The sequence below is a fragment of the Lagopus muta genome, chromosome 30, assembly GCF_023343835.1.
Source record: "Lagopus muta isolate bLagMut1 chromosome 30, bLagMut1 primary, whole genome shotgun sequence".
Taxonomy (NCBI): domain Eukaryota; kingdom Metazoa; phylum Chordata; class Aves; order Galliformes; family Phasianidae; genus Lagopus; species Lagopus muta.
In genome coordinates, this window is record NC_064462.1 from 1,843,653 (window position 1) to 1,859,002 (window position 15,350).

The 15,350-nt window shown below is 63.6% G+C and overlaps 1 protein-coding gene across 1 annotated transcript in view; it reads left to right on the forward strand.

Moving 5' to 3' along the window:
- Window positions 1-15,350, forward strand: part of LOC125685974 (valine--tRNA ligase-like) — a 128,720-nt gene that overhangs the window by 16,131 nt on the left and 97,239 nt on the right. The window contains 1 exon segment of the mRNA XM_048929507.1: window positions 11,411-11,511. Within this exon segment, the coding sequence (XP_048785464.1) occupies window positions 11,411-11,511 (101 nt within the window).

The window sequence follows — 15,350 nt, forward strand, 5'->3', positions numbered from 1 at the left end:
TTACATCACCCCATAACCCCCATAACCCCCCATCTCCCCCCCACCCCCACATCTCCCCCCCCACCTAAATCTCCCCATAACCCCCCATCCCCCCCCACCCCCCATCTCCCCATCACCCCCATAACCCCACGTCTCCCCCCCAACCCACATCTCCCCATAACCCCATAACACCCCATAACCTTAGAACCCCCCCACCCCACATCTCCCCATAACCCCACAACCCCATCACCCCCCACCTCCCCACCACCCCACATCTCCCCATCACCCCATAACCCCACATCCCCCCATAGCCCCCCATCCCCCCCATCACCCCACAACCCCACATCTCCCCATAACCCCATAACACCCCATAACCTTAGAACCCCCCCACCCCACATCTCCCCCCCACCCCACATCTCCCCCCACATCCCCCCCCACCCCCCAACCTCCCCTCCACCCCACATCTCCCCCCATCACCCCCATCACCCCATAACCCCCCATCTCCCCCCCACACCCCATCACCCCCCATCTCCCCCCCACCCCCACAACCCCATCACCCCATATCACCCCATAACCCCACAGCCCCCCATCTCCCCACAACCCCATCACCCCACATCTCCCCCCCACCCCACATCTCCCCATCACCCCATAACCCCCCATCTGCCCCCCACCCCACATCTCCCCCATAACCCCATCACCCCCCATCTCCCCCCCAGCCCCCACCACCCCACATCTCCCCCCCACCCCACATCTCCCCATCACCCCATAACCCCACATCTCCCCCCCCACCCCCCATCTACCCTCCACCCCCCATCACCCCACATCTCCCCCCCCACCCCACATCTCCCCATCACCCCATAACCCCACATCTCCCCCCCACCCCCCATCTACCCTCCACCCCCCATCACCCCACATCTCCCCCCCACCCCACATCTCCCCATCACCCCATAACCCCCCATCTGCCCCCCACCCCACATCTCCCCATAACCCCCCATCTCCCCACACCACCCCACATCTCCCCATCACCCCATAACCCCACATCTCCCCATAACCCCCCATCACCCCCCATCTCCCCCCCCACCCCACAACCCCATCGACCCCACATCTCCCCATAACCCCATAAGCCCCCATCTCCCCACAACCCCATAACCCCCCATCTCCCCCCCACCCCACATCTCCCCATCACCCCCATAACCCCACATCTCCCCATAACCCCCACCACCCCCCCATCTCCCCCCCACCCCCCATCTCCCCACATCACCCCATAACCCCACATCTCCCCCCCCACCCCCATCACCCCATAACCCCACATCTCCCCATCACCCCACATCTCCCCATCGCCCCATAACCCCCCCATCTCCCCCCCACCCCACATCACCCCATAACCCCCCATCCCCCCCCATCCCCCATCTCCCCACCACCCCACATCTCCCCATCACCCCATAACCCCACATCCCCCATAGCCCCCCATCACCCCACATCTCCATCCCACCCCTCATCTCCCCCCCACCCCCCATCTCCCCCCATCTCCCCCCAGCCCCCATCACCCCCCCACCCCCCATCTCCCCCCATCCCCCCCCCACCCCCCAGCCCCCCAGCTGACCCCTCACCCCCGCTGTGCCCCACAGACGTTTCAGTGCCGCTGCCGGATTCCTACAGCCCCACATCTCCCCATAACGCCCCATAGCCCCCACAACCCCCCCAGAACCCCACAGCCCCACAACCCCATCACCCCATATCTCCCCATCACCCCACATCTCCCCATAACCCCATAACACCCCATAACCCCAAACAGCCCATAACCCCACATCTCCCCATAACCCCCACAGCCCCACAACCCCACATCACCCCATAGTCCCCCATAACACCCCATAACACCCCATCGCCCCACCACCCCACAACCCCATCACCCCACATCTCCCCATAACCCCACAGCCCCACAACTGCATCACCCCATAACTCCCCATAACCCCATGTCTCCCCATAACCCCACATCTCCCCATCACCCCATAACCCCCCATCACCCCATAAACCCCCACAGCCCCATCACCCCATAAATCCCCATCACCCCACAAACTCCCCACAACTCCATAAGCCCCCATCACCCCCATAACCCCATCACCCCATAACACCCCAAAACCCCATCACCCCACATCTCCCCACCACCCCACAGCCCCACATCTCCCCATTACCCCCCACATCACCCCATAACCACACAGCCCCCCATCTCCCCACATCACCCCCATAACCCCACATCTCCCCCCCCACCCCCATCACCCCATAACCCCACATCTCCCCATAACCCCATAACACCCCATAACCTTAGAACCCCCCCACCCCCCATCTTCCCCATAACCCCATCACCCCATAACACCCCACAACCCCATCACCCCACAGCCCCATAACTCCCCACAACCCCACATCTCCCCATAACACCCCATAAACCCCGCAGCCCCATCACCCCACATCTCCCCATCACCCAATAACACCCCATAACCCCAAAACCCCATCACCCCCACATCTCCCCATTACCCCCCATCACCCCCCATTTCCCCCCCACCCCACATCACCCCATCACCCCACATCTCCCCATAACCCCATAACACCCCATAACCTTAGAACCCCCCCCCACCCCCACATCTCCCCATAACCCCTCATCTCCCCATCATCCCCCATCTGCCCCCACATCTCCCCATCACCCCATAACCCCCCATCTCCCCCCAACCCACATCACCCCATAGTCCCCCATAACCCCCCATCTCCCCCCCACCCCCCATCTCCCCATCACCCCATAACCCCACGTCCCCCCCCCAACCCACATCACCCCATAACCCCCATAACGCCCCATAACCCCACATCTCCCCATAACCCCCATAACACCCCATAACCTTAGAACCCCCCCCACCCCCACATCCCCCCCCCCACCCCCCATGTCCCCCCCACCCCACATCTCCCCACATCCCCCCATCTCCCCACCACCCCACATCTCCCCATAACCCCATCACCCACATCTCCATCCCACCCCACATCACCCCATAACCCCACATCTCCCCCCCCACCGCACATCACACCATAACCCCACATCTCCCCATAACCCCCCATAGCCCCCATCACCCCACATCTCCTCACCACCCCACATCTTCCCATCTCCCCATAACGCCCCATAACCCCATAAGCCCCCATCGCCCCACAACCCCACCACCCCACATCACCCCATAACCCCCCATAGCCCCCAGAACCCCCCAGAACCCCCACAGCCCCACATCTCCATCACCCCATATCTCCCCATAACCCCACAACCCCATCACCCCACATCTCCCCATAACACCCCATAACTCCGCAGCCCCATCACCCCACATCTCCCCATAACACCCCATAACTCCGCAGCCCCATCACCCCACATCTCCCCACCACCCCACAGCCCCCACACCCCCCCATTACCCCCACATCACCCCATAACTCCGCAGCCCCATCACCCCCACATCTCCCCATAACCCCATGACCCCCCCATCACCCCCACAACCCAATCACTCCATATCACCCCTCAACCCCATCACCCCCCATAACCCCACATCTCCCCATAACCCCCATAACGCCCCATAACCCCATACACCCCATAACCCCACAGCCCCACAACCCCACATCACCCCATAGTCCCCCATAACACCCCATAACCCCACAGCCCCCCCCCACCCCACATCTCCCCATAACCCCATCACCCCATCTCTCCCCCACCCCCACATCTCCCCACCACCCCACATCTCCCCCATAGCCCCACATCCCCACAACCCCACATCACCCCCATAGTCCCCCATAACCCCCCATAACACCCCATCGCCCCACCACCCCACAACCCCATCACCCCACATCTCCCCACAGCCCCACAACTCCATCACCCATAACTCCCCATAACCCCACCACCCCATAACCCTACATCTCCCCCTACCCCCCATCTCCCTATCACCCCCGATAGCCCCCATAACCCCCCATCTCCCCCTCCACCCCACATCTCCCCATAACCCCCCATAACCCCACAACCCCACATCACCCCATAGTCCCCCATAACCCCCCATCTCCCCACATCCCCCATCTCCCCCCCCACCCCCCATCTCCCCCATCACCCCATCACCCCACGTCTCCCCCCCCAACCCACATCACCCCATAACCCCCATAACACCCCGTAACCCTACATCTCCACATAACCCCATAACACCCCCCAACCCACATCACCCCATAACCCCCATAACACCCGTAACCCTACATCTCCACATAACCCCATAACACCCCATAACCTTAGAACCCCCCCACCCCCCCATCTCCCCATAAACCCACATCTCCCCATAACCCCCCATCACCCCCCATCTGCCCCCCACCCCACAACCCCATCACCCCATAACAGCCCTCAACCCCATCACCCCACATCTCCCCATAACCCCATAACACCCCATCACCCCATAACGCCCCATAACCCCACATCTCCCCATAACCCCACACCTCCCCATAACCCCACAGCCCCATAAGCCCACAGCCCCACAACTCCATCACCCCACATCTCCCCATAACGCCCATAACCCCACATCCCCATCACCCCACATCTCCCCATCACCCCATAACCCCACATCCCCCCATAGCCCTCCATCCCCCCCATCACCCCATAACCCCACATCTCCCCTCCACCCCACATCTCCCCCCATCACCCCATAACACCCCATAACCTTAGAACCCCCCCACCCCCCATCTCCCCCCCACCCCCCATCTCCCCACATCTCCCCCCCACCCCTCATCTCCTCACCACCCCACAACTCCCCATCTCCCCCCCACCCCCACATCTCCCCATCACCCCACATCCCCCCATCTCCCCCCATAACCCCTCCACCCCACATCTCCCCCCCACCCCACATCACCCCATAACCCCACATCTCTCCCCCACCCCCACATCTCCCCCCCACCGCACATCACACCATAACCCCACATCTCCCCATAACCCCACATCTCCCCATACCCCACATCTCCCCATAACCCCACATCTCCCCACAACTCCATCACCCCATAACTCCCCACAACCCCATCACCCCCATCTCCCCCCCACCCCACAACCCCACAGCCCCCCATCTCCCCATAACACCCCATAACCCCATAAGCCCCCATCTCCCCACAACCCCATCACCCCCCATCTCCCCCCCACCCCACATCTCCCCATCCACCCCATAACCCCACATCTCCCCCCCATCTCCCATCACCCCCCATCTCCTCACCACCCCACATCTCCCCATCACCCCATCACCCCACATCTCCCCATAACCCCCATCAGCCCCCATCTCCCCCCCACCCCACATCTCCCCCCACCCCCCATCTCCCCTCCACCCCCCATCTCCCCCCATCCCACCCCATCTCCATCCCACCCCACATCTCCCCACATCCCCCCATCTCCCCCCATAACCCCTCCACCCCACATCTCCCCACCCCCACATCACCCCATAACCCCACATCTCCCCCCCACCCCACATCACCCCCCCTCCACCCCACATCTCCCCATCACCCCCCCATCACCCCATAACCCCACATCTCCCCCCCACCCCCATCTCCCCATCACCCCATAACCCCCCATCTCCCCCCACCCCCCATCTCCCCCCCCACCCCTCATCACCCCATAACCCCATATCTCCCCATAACACCCCATAACCTTAGAACCCCCCCCACCCCACATCTCCCCATAACCCCACAACCCCACATACCCCCATAGCCCCCCATCCCCCCCATCACCCCATAACCCCACATCTCCCCATAACCCCATAACACCCCATAACCTTAGAACCCCCCCACCCCCCATCTCCCCCCCACCCCCCATCTCCCCACATCACCCCATAACCCCACATCTCCCCCCCACCCCCCATCTCTCCCCCACCCCCCAACTCCCCACCACCCCCCATCTCCCCCCATCACCCCCCATCTCCCCCCCACCCCACATCTCCCCATCGCCCCATAACCCCCCATCTCCCCCCCACCCCACATCACCCCATAACCCCACATCTCCCCATAGCCCCATAACACCCCATAACCTTAGAATCCCCGCACACCCCATCTCCCCCCCATCACCCCATAACCCCCCATCTCCCCACACCACCCCACATCTCCCCATCACCCCATAACCCCCCATCTCCCCACACCACCCCCCCATCTCCCCCCCCCACCCCCATCTCCCCACATCACCCCATAACCCCACATCTCCCCCCCACCCCCATCACCCCATAACCCCACATCTCCCCATCACCCCACATCTCCCCATCACCCCATAACCCCCCATCTCCCCCCCACCCCACATCACCCCATAACCCCACATCTCCCCTCCACCCCACATCTCCCCCCAACACCCCATAACACCCCATAACCTTAGAACCCCCCCCACCCCCCATCTCCCCCCCACCCCACATCTCCCCATCCACCCCATAACCCCACATCTCCCCCCCATCTCCCATCACCCCCCATCTCCTCACCACCCCACATCTCCCCATCACCCCATCACCCCACATCTCCCCATAACCCCCATCACCCCCCATCTCCCCCCCACCCCACATCTCCCCCCACCCCCCATCTACCCTCCACCCCCCATCACCCCACATCTCCCCCCCACCCCACATCTCCCCATCACCCCATAACCCCCCATCTGCCCCCCACCCCACATCTCCCCATAACCCCACATCTCCCCCCCACCCCCCAACTCCCCTCCACCCCACATCTCCCCCCATCACCCCCATCACCCCATAACCCCCATCTCCCCCCACCCCTCATCTCCCCCCCACCCCACATCTCCCCATAACCCCCTATCACCCCCCATCTCCCCCCCACCCCACAACCCCACCACCCCACATCACTCCATAACCCCATAAGCCCCCATCTCCCCACAACCCCATCACCCCACATCTCCCCATTACCCCCCATCACCCCCCATTTCCCCCCCCACCCCCCATCTCCCCACACCACCCCACATCTCCCCATCCACCCCATAACCCCACATCTCCCCCCATCTCCCATCACCCCCCATCTCCCCCCCACCCCACATCTCCCCCCACCCCCCATCTCCCCTCCACCCCCCATCTCCCCCCATCACACCCCCATCTCCATCCCACCCCACATCTCCCCACATCCCCCCATCTCCCCCCATAACCCCTCCACCCCACATCTCCCCCCCCACCCCACATCACCCCATAACCCCACATCTCCCCCCCACCCCACATCACCCCCCTCCACCCCACATCACCCCATAGTCCCCCATAACACCCCATAACCCCACAGCCCCCCCCACCCCCCATCTCCCATAACCCCATAACCCCACATCTCCCCCCCACCCCCCATCTACCCTCCACCCCCCATCACCCCACATCTCCCCCCCACCCCACATCTCCCCATCACCCCATAACCCCCCATCTGCCCCCCACCCCACATCTCCCCATAACCCCACATCTCCCCCCCACCCCCCAACTCCCCTCCACCCCACATCTCCCCCCATCACCCCCATCACCCCATAACCCCCCATCTCCCCCCACCCCTCATCTCCCCCCACCCCACATCTCCCCATAACCCCCTATCACCCCCCATCTCCCCCCCACCCCACAACCCCACCACCCCACATCACTCCATAACCCCATAAGCCCCCATCTCCCCACAACCCCATCACCCCACATCTCCCCATTACCCCCCATCACCCCCCATTTCCCCCCCCACCCCCCATCTCCCCACACCACCCCACATCTCCCCATCCACCCCATAACCCCACATCTCCCCCCCATCTCCCATCACCCCCCATCTCCCCCCCACCCCACATCTCCCCCACCCCCCATCTCCCCTCCACCCCCCATCTCCCCCCATCACACCCCATCTCCATCCCACCCCACATCTCCCCACATCCCCCCATCTCCCCCCATAACCCCTCCACCCCACATCTCCCCCCCACCCCACATCACCCCCCTCCACCCCACATCTCCCCATCACCCCCCATCACCCCATAACCCCACATCTCCCCCCCACCCCCATCTTCCCATCACCCCATAACCCCACATCTCCCCATAACCCCCCATCACCCCCCATCTCCCCCCACCCCACAACCCCACCACCCCACATCTCCTCATAACCCCACAGCCCCCCATCTCCCCATAACACCCCATAACCCCATAAGCCCCCATCTCCCCACAACCCCATAACCCCACATCTGCCCCCCACCCCCCATCTCCCCCCCACCCCCCATTTCCCCATCACCCCACAGCCTCCCATCACCCCCCATCACCCCATAACCCCACATCTCCCCCCCCACCCCTCATCTCCTCACCACCCCACATCTCCCCATCACCCCATAACCCCACATCTCCCCATAACCCCCCATCACCCCCATCTCCCCCCACCCCACATCACCCCATAACCCCACATCTCCCCATAACACCCCATAACCTTAGAACCCCCCCCACCCCACATCTCCCCATAACCCCACAACCCCATCACCCCCCATCTCCCCCCTCCACCCCTCATCTCCCCCCCACCCCACATCACCCCATAACCCCCCATCACCCCATCAAACCATAACCCCTCATCTCCCCCCCATCCCCCATCTCCCCCCACCCCACATCTCCCCTCCACCCCACATCTCCATCCCCTCCCCATCTCCCCACCACCCCACATCTCCCCATAACCCCCCATCTCCCATCACCCCACATCTCCCCCCCACCCCACATCTCCTCACCACCCCACATCTCCCCATAACCCCATAACACCCCATAACCCCATAACGCCCCATAACCCCATAACACCCCATAACCCCATAACGCCCCATAACCCCAAACACCCCATAACCCCACATCTCCCCATAACCCCACGGCCCCACAACCCCACATCACCCCATAGTCCCCCATAACACCCCATAACCCCACAGCCCCCCCCACCCCACATCTCCCCATAACCCCATCATCACCTCCCATCTCCTCCCCACCCCCCATCTCCCCCCCACCCCACATCTCCCCACACCACCCCACATCTCCCCATCCACCCCATAACCCCCCATCTCCCCATAACCCCCCATCTCCCCCCCACCCCCCAACTCCCCTCCACCCCACATCTCCCCCCATCACCCCCCATCACCCCATAACCCCCCATCTCCCCACTCCACCCCACATCTCCCCATCACCCCATAACCCCACATCTCCCCATAACCCCCCATCACCCCCCATCTCCCCACATCGCCCCATAACCCCACGTTTCCCCCCCAACCCACATCACCCCATAACACCCCATAACCCACATCTCCCCATCACCCCATAACACCCCATAACCTTAGAACCCCCGCACCCCCCATCTCCCCCCCATCTCCCATAACCCCACATCTCCCCTCCACCCCACATCTCCCCATCACCCCACATCTCCCCCCCACCCCACATCTCCCCATAACCCCCCATCTCTCCCCCACACCCCCCATCCCCCCCCCACCCCCCATCTCCCCCCATCTCCCCATAACCCCACATCTCCCCCCCCACCCCCCATCTCCCCACCACCCCACATCACCCCCCTCCACCCCACAACTCCCCCCCACCTCCATCTCCTCCCCACCCCACATCACCCCATCACCCCATCACCCTCCATCTCCCCCCCACCCCCCAACTCCCCTCCACCCCACATCTCCCCCCATCACCCCACATCTCCCCCCCACCCCACATCTCCCCCTAACCCCATAACGCCCCATAACCCCACATCTCCCCATAACCCCATAACACCCCCTAACCCCATAATGCCCCATAACCCCATAACACCCCATAACCCCACATCTCCCCATCACCCCATAACCCCACATCTCCCCATAACCCCCCATCACCCCCCATCTCCCCACCACCCCCCATCACCCCATAACCCCACAGCCCCCCATCACCCCCCATCTCCCCACCACCCCCCAACTCCCCTCCACCCCACATCTCCCCATCACCCCACATCTCCATCCCTCCCCCATCTCCCCCCCACCCCCCCAGCCCCCAGCTGACCCCCCCCACCCCCCATCTCCCCACATCCCCCCCCACCCCCCCAGCCCCCATCTCCCCACATCACCCCATCACCCCACATCTCCCCCCCCACCCCACATCTCCCCCCATCCCCCCCCACCCCCCAGCCCCCCAGCTGACCCCCCCCACACCCCCCCGCTGTGCCCCACAGACGTTTCGGTGCCGCTGCCAGATTCCTACAGCCCCACATCTCCCCATTACCCCCCACCACCCCACAACCCCACATCTCCCCATAACACCCCACAACCCCACATCTCCCCCCCACCCCACATCTCCCCACCACCCCATAACCCCACATCTCCCCATAACCCCCCATCACCCCATCTCCCCCCCACCCCACATCTCCCCCCCACCCCCCATCACCCCACATCTCCCCACAGCCCCCCATCACCCCACATCTCCCCATAACCCCTCATAGCCCCCAGAACCCCCCATAACCCCACAACCCCACCACCCCACATTTCCCCATCACCCCATAACCCCACATCTCCCCATAACCCCCATCACCCCCCATAACCCCCATCACCCCCCCATCTCCCCCCCACCCCCCATCACCCCACATCTCCCCATAACCCCCATCACCCCCCCATCTCCCCCCCACCCCACATCTCCCCCCACCCCCCATCTCCCCTCCACCCCCCATCTCCCCCCATCACACCCCATCTCCATCCCACCCCACATCTCCCCACATCCCCCCATCTCCCCCCATAACCCCTCCACCCCACATCTCCCCCCCACCCCACATCACCCCATAACCCCACATCTCCCCCCCACCCCACATTACCCCCCTCCACCCCACATCACCCCATAGTCCCCCATAACACCCCATAACCCCACAGCCCCCCCCACCCCCCATCACCCCATAACCCCACATCTCCCCATAAACCCCCATCACCCCCACATCTCCCTCCCACCCCACATCTCCCCATCACCCCATAACCCCCCATGTCCCCCCCCCATCTCCCCCCCACCCTCCATCTCCCCACACCCTCCATCTGCCCCCCACCCCACATCTCCCCATAACCCCCCATCCCCCCCCATCTCCCCCCCACCCCACATCTCCCCCCCCACCCCCCCATCTCCCCCCCACTCCCCATCTCCCCATCACCCCCCATCCCCCCCCCACCCCCCATCTCCCCCCCACCCCCCCCCACCCCCCATCTCCCCCATCCCCCCACATCCCCCATCCCCCCCCATCTCCCCCCATCTGCCCCCCACCCCCCATCTCCCCCCATCTCCCCCCCACCCCACATCTCCCCATAACCCCCCATCCCCCCCCATCTCCCCATAGCCCCCCATCCCCCCTCCACCCCCCATCCCCCCCCATCTCCCCCCATCTCCCCCCCACCCCCCACCCCCCAGCTCACCCCCCCCCCACATCCCGCTGTGCCCCACAGACGTTTCGGTGCCGCTGCCGGATTCCTACAGCCCGCGTTACGTGGAGGCGGCCTGGTACAGCTGGTGGGAGAAGGAGGGATTCTTCAAGCCGGAGTATGGGGTCAGCGCCTGCCCCATAGCTGCCCCACGGCTGCCCCATAGCTGCCCCATGGATGCCCCATGGCTGCCCCATGGCTGCCCCATTGCTGCCCCATAGCTGCCCCACGGCTGCCCCATAGCTGCCCCACAGCTGCCCCATAGCTGCACCATAGCTGCCCCACGGCTGCCCCATAGCTGCCCCATAGAAACCCCATGGCTGCCCCATAGAAACACCATGGCTGCCCCACAGCTGCCCCATAGCTGCCCCATAGCTGCCCCATGGCTGCCCCATAGCTGCCCCATAGAAACCCCATGGCTGCCCCATAGCTGCCCTACAGCTGACCCATAGAAACCCTATGGCTGCCCCATAGATGCCCCATGGATGCCCCATAGAAACCCCATGGCTGTCCCATAGCTGCCCCATGGCTGCCCCATAAGTGCCCCATAAGTGCCCCATAGAAACCCCATGGCTGCCCCATAGACACCCTATGGCTGCCCCATAGATGCCCTATGGCTGCCCCATAGAAACCCCATGGCTGCCCCATGGCTGCCCCACAGCTGCCCCATAGCTGCCCCACGGCTGCCCCATGGCTGCCCCATAGATGCCCCATAGCTGCCCCATAGCTGCCCCATAGCTGCCCCACGGCTGCCCCATAGCTGCCCCATAGCTGCCCCATAGCTGCCCCACGGCTGCCCCATGGCTGCCCCATAGATGCCCCATGGCTGCCCCATAGAAACCCTATGGCTGCCCCATAGAAACCCTGTGGCTGCCCCACAGCTGCCCCATAGAAGCCCCACAGCTGCCCCATAGAAACCCTATGGCTGCCCCATAGATACCTCATGGCTGCCCCATAGATGCCCCATGGAAACCCTATGGCTGCCCCACAGCTGCCCCACAGCTGCCCCATAGAAGCCCCATAGCTGCCCCATAGAAACCCCATGGCTGCCCCATAGACGCCCCATAGCTGCCCCATAGATACCTCATGGCTGCCCCATAGATGCCCCATGGAAACCCTATGGTGGCCCCATAGCTGCCCCATAGAAACCCCATGGCTGCCCCATGGCTGCCCCATAGAAACCCTATGGCTGCCCCATAGAAACCCCATGGCTGCCCCATAGAAACCCTATGGTGGCCCCATAGAAACCCTGTGGCTGCCCCACAGCTGCCCCATAGAAGCCCCACGGCTGCCCCATAGAAACCCCATGGCTGCCCCATAGATGCCCCATGGAAACCCTATGGCTGCCCCATAGATGCCCCATAGAAACCCCATAGCTGCCCCATACATGCCTCATGGCTGCCCCACAGAAGCCCCATGGCTGCCCCATAGAAACCCCATAGCTGCCCCATAGCTGCCCCATAGAAACCTCATGGCTGCCCCATAGAAACACTATGGCTGCCCCATTGATGCCCCATGGCTGCCCCACAGCTGCCCCATAGCTGCACCATAGCTGCACCATAGCTGCCACATGGCTGCCCCATAGAAACCCTATGGCTGCCCCATAGAAACCCCACGGCTGCCCCATAGAAGCCCCATGGCTGCCCCATAGAAACCCCATAGCTGCCCCACGGCTGCGCCATAGCTGCCCCATAGATACCCCATAGAAACCCCATAGCTGCCCCATAGCTGCCCCATGGCTGCCCCATAGATGCCCCATAGCTGCCCCATAGAAACCCCATGGCTGCCCCTTAGCTGCCCCATGGCTGCCCCATGGCTGCCCCACAGAAGCCCCATGGCTGCCCCATAGATGCCCCATAGCTGCCCCATAAGTGCCCCATAGAAACCCCATGGCTGCTCCATAGATAACCCATAGCTACCCCATAGCTGCCCCATGGCTGCCCCATAGAAACCCTATGGCTGCCCCATAGATGCCCCACAGCTGCCCCATAGAAGCCCCATAGCTGCCCCATAGAAACCCCTTGGCTGCCCCACAGCTGCCCCATGGCTGCCCCATAGATGCCCCATAGAAACCCCATGGCTGCCCCATAGCTGCCCCATAGAAACCCCATGGCTGTCCCATAGAAACCCTATGGCTGCGCCATGGCTGCCCCATAGATGCCCTATGGCTGCCCCACGGCTGCCCCATAGAAACCGCATGGCTGCCCCATAGAAACCCCTTGGCTGCCCCATAGCTGCCCCATGGCTGCCCCATAGAAGCCCCATGGCTGCCCCACTGCTGCCCCACAGCTGTCCCATACATGCCTCATGGCTGCCCCACAGAAGCCCCATGGCTGCCCCACAGAAGCCCCATGGCTGCCCCATAGATGCCCCATAGCTGCCCCATAGAAACCCTATGGCTGCCCCAAAGCTGCCCCATAGAAACCCCATGGCCGCCCCATACATGCCCCATGGCTGCCCCATAGAAACCCTATGGCTGCCCCAAAGCTGACCCATAGAAACCCCATGGCTGCCCCATAGAACCCCCTTAGCTGCCCCATAGATGCCCCATAGAAACCCCTTAGCTGCCCCATAGCCACCCCTTAGAAACCCCATAGCACCCCATAACCACACTATAGACACCCAACTGTGCCCCATAGCACCCCATAGACACCCTATAGCGCCCCATAGCCACCCCATAGACACCCAACTGTGCTCCATAGGCACCCCCCTATGCCCCATAGCACCCCATAACCCCCCCCTGTGCCCCATAGCACCCCATAGCCACCCCATAGCACCCCATAGGCCACCCCATAGCCACCCCATAGCACCCCATAGCCACCCCATAGCCACCCCATAGCACCCCATAGCACCCCATGCCACCCCATAGCACCCCATAGCACCCCATAGAACCTCCATAGCCACCCCCCTGTGCCCCATAGCACCCCGTAGCACCCCATAGCACCCGATAGCCACTCCATAGCACCCCATAACCACCCCCCTGTGCCCCATAGCACCCCATAGCCACCCCCCCTGTGCCCTGTAGCCACCCCATAGCACCCCATAGCACCCCATAGCCACCCCATACCACCCCACACCACCCCACACCACCCCATAGCCACCCCATAGCCACCCCATAGCACCCCATAGCCCCCCCATAGCCACCCCATACCACCCCATAGCACCCCATAGCACCCCATAGCACCCCATAGCCACCTCATAGCACCCCATAACCACCCCTTAGTGCCCCATAGCACTCCATAGCACCCCATAGCCACCCCCGTGCCCCATAGCACCCCATAGCACCCCATAGCCACCCCATAGCACCCCATAGCCACCCCTTAGCCACCCCATAGCACCCCATAGCCACCCCATAGCCACCCCCCTGTGCCTTGTAGCCACCCCATAGCACCCCATAGCACCCCATAGCCACCCCCGTGCCCCATAGCACCCCATAGCACCCCATAGCCACCTCATAGCACCCCATAACCACCCCTTAGTGCCCCATAGCACCCCATAGCACCCCATAGCACCCCATAGCCACCCCCGTGCCCCATAGCACCCCATAGCACCCCATAGCCACCCCATAGCACTCCATAACCACCCCCCTGTGCCCTATAGGCACCCACTAGCGCCCCGTAGCACCCCCTATAGCCACCCCACTGTGCCCCATAGCACCCCATAGCACCCCATAGCACCCCATAGCCACCCCCTGTGCCCCATAGCACCCCATAGCACTCCATAGCTCCCCATAGCACCCCCATAGACACCTCGCGATGCCCCATAGCACCCCATAACCACCCCCTGTGCCCCATAGCCACCCCATAGCACCCCGTAGCCACCCCATAGCACCCCATAACCACCCCCCTGTGCCCTATAGGCATCCCATAGCCACCCCATAGCCACCCCATAGCTCCCCATAGCCACCCCATAGCACCCCATAGTGCCCCATAGCCACCCCCCTATGCCCCATAGCACCCCATAG